General features: G+C 37.6%; 1 protein-coding gene across 1 annotated transcript in view; it reads right to left on the reverse strand.

The window, feature by feature from the left end:
- Nucleotides 1-700: 700 nt before the first annotated feature.
- The window catches only part of LOC107285553 (cytochrome P450 2K4-like), a 17,704-nt gene continuing 15,621 nt past the window's right edge, over nucleotides 701-2,783 (reverse strand). Inside the window, exons 10-11 of the mRNA XM_029283701.1 lie at nucleotides 2,561-2,702; nucleotides 701-888 (exon numbers count right to left, since the gene is read on the reverse strand). Of these exons, the coding sequence (XP_029139534.1) occupies nucleotides 701-888; nucleotides 2,561-2,702 (330 nt within the window). The remainder of the gene's footprint in view (nucleotides 889-2,560; nucleotides 2,703-2,783) is intronic.

Raw genomic sequence — 2,783 nt, forward strand, 5'->3', positions numbered from 1 at the left:
ATTTATAGTGTTCACAGTATGTCAGGTCTGCCTGCAAAACATGCTCCTAGATTGGAGCGAAAGGCAGAACAGACTGATTTATATTTGGTAGACCGGGTGCCTCACCCAACAGATAAGACTATATAATATGTATTCTTTTCTGCCAACGGCATAGTGTTTTTTCCTCAAGTTTCATTGGGATCCTTTCGAATAAAACTTAAACCTTGGCAACTGGATACAGTATGACCACTTCAACTTAAAAGCAATGTCAAAATATGCTTGATGAAGATACAATACAAGTGGAAACATGGAGGCTAAGCAGCATAGAAAACGGGATTGTTTCTATTATTATTATTTCTATTATTTACAACCCAATCAATAATTTATTCAAACAAATAAATACATATAGATGTATGTGGAACTATTGCAGAAAAATTTATACTGCTTAAAAATGAATTAAAATAATTGAAAGCAAAAGAAACAGAAAATTGTAAGAGAGAAAAATAGTAAACGATAAAAGGAAACAAATGATTCCAAAAAATAAAAATAAGAGTACAAAGTACTTAGCATGTCATGATTTCCTTATTTCTTTTACTCTCAGAATCTAGATTCTATGTGCATGCAAATGATTACAGTCCAACCTCAAACAATCTTTTAAGCAAAAACCATATAGAATTGCATTATCCAATACTGACAAGTGGTGTTATGAACATCTTGTGTCTTATGAATGTGGAATGGCACAGGTCTTGTATGGTATAGGAGATGTTATAAACCCGACTGTTGGGGTCAAGTTCAGATCATCTTTAGCTGTTCCCAGGGGTGGCTGGAAGGTAAATTTCTGCAAGAGGCTGGTGAAGAAGAGGAAGAGCTCCATTTTGGCAAGGTTCTCACCAGCACATACTCTCCAACCTGGAAAAAAAGCATACATGGCAAAAAAAAGTGGTTTATGGTTTTTGTAAACTATTTTACATAGCTTCCCAATGTCATATAGTCATGGAGAGATCAGCAAAAAGAAAAGTTATGACAGAACATTGATATGGAAACACATAAAAATACAGCAATAAAATAAGAATGAGTAGTATCAGAATCACGATAATCTTAAAAAAAGACAAACCGTGATAAGTATCCTTCTACACTGATGCCCTGAAAAGAAGGTTGATTGAGCATCTCACTGTAGCCAGAGGGCATGACTACAATTGCAGGAATACATCTATTGAACAGATCATTTGAGGTAGAGGGTGGGGGGGGAAAACATCTGTAAAATCCAAATGGCAATCAAATATTTCAGACACTATCTGAAATATATTAAAAGTAATGGAAATGTTGTAGTAGAGGAAATTCCTTTAATTCACAACATATGGACAGACTCAACCAAAGTTTCAACTGAGAAAGTGTGAGCATCCTAGACTAAGCTAAATCCCAAAGCTCTCGGGTATTCTTGGAAGTTTGGCATTCAAACAAATCAGTCATCAGTAGACAGATAGAGATAAACCACTTTGGCACAGCATTTAAAAGAGTCAATAAAACAGTTAAGAAGGAAACAAACAAACAAAAACTCATTCAAAACCTCACAAAATGTTTGTTAACTATACCTTGGCATTTATTAAATTGCCATAAATATATTTACATTCTGAGGTTGGCTATAATTTGGATAACCGATTTCAGTTCCATGCCATGTTCCTTAACACCACACTAACTTCAGTGCACATACTATTTCACCCCATGGTAACTCTGGAATCATTTTCCTATGCTTTTCTGCCTTAATTCTGGTGATTACTGATAATATCTACTACTGTATATTGTATGGAAAGATCCAATCTCATTTTCCCTTTCCCTTTGCCAATATCAGGTATAGATGCTGGTTTACACCCAGACACCACATAATCAAGTCTTTCTTCTCCTCAAACTAATTCTTCTTTTCAACATGAAAACCCTAATATCCTTCACAGGAATTGCAAAAAGCTAGAGCAGTGATGGCGAACCTTTTAGAGACCGAGTGCCCAAACTGCACCCCAAAACCCACTTATGCATCGTCGAGTGCCGGGTGGGTGTGGCCCATTGGGTGGGCGTGGCTGCGGTGGTAACGGCAGACTGAATGGTACTAAAAAGTTCAATCAATCGATTTCAACTTTGCAAGATCTTTTTTTTCCTGCGAGGTTGAAATTTACAGATTGAACCTTTTTTTTTTTTTTGCTGCACATGGCGGCGGAGGCCTAAAGCGAAAAGATTTTATAAAACCCAGCTGAAGGCCTAGGACTGGGGCGACGGCGCGCGTGCCCACAGAGAGGGCTCTGAGTGCCGCCTCTGGCACCCGTGCCATAGGTTCGCCACCACTGAGCTAGAGACTGATACCTTTTACTACCCACCTTTGAATACTTTGAAGCCAGTCTTGTACCAGGATCATCCCAAAAAGGTCAAAAATTATATTAGACTTTGTTAAATGAAGCCCATTCAGTGGATGTTTTATTGTTGTTGTTGTTGTTGTTGCTCTTTAACTGTTCCATGATCTCTTGTGAAGGTTTCTTCACAAAGAAGGGCTGCCTATTACTGGACAAAATCACACATATACGGAGAATATTACCTGCAGAGAAAGGCATAAACGCATCTCTTTTCACAAATTTTCCTTCAGCATCAAGAAAATGCTCAGGATAGAATTCATAGGGTTTCTCCCAGTGGGATTCATCATGGAGCTCTGATGACAGCAATGGAACAATCTGCATTCCCTAAACATTGAAAGAGAAAGAACTATATTAATAAGGTGACCAACTTTTTTACAATGAAAAGGAGGACACAAATAAATTGGG

Source organism: Protobothrops mucrosquamatus, unplaced genomic scaffold, assembly GCF_001527695.2.
Source record: "Protobothrops mucrosquamatus isolate PMUCROS unplaced genomic scaffold, P.Mucros_1.0 scaffold192, whole genome shotgun sequence".
Classification (NCBI taxonomy): domain Eukaryota; kingdom Metazoa; phylum Chordata; class Lepidosauria; order Squamata; family Viperidae; genus Protobothrops; species Protobothrops mucrosquamatus.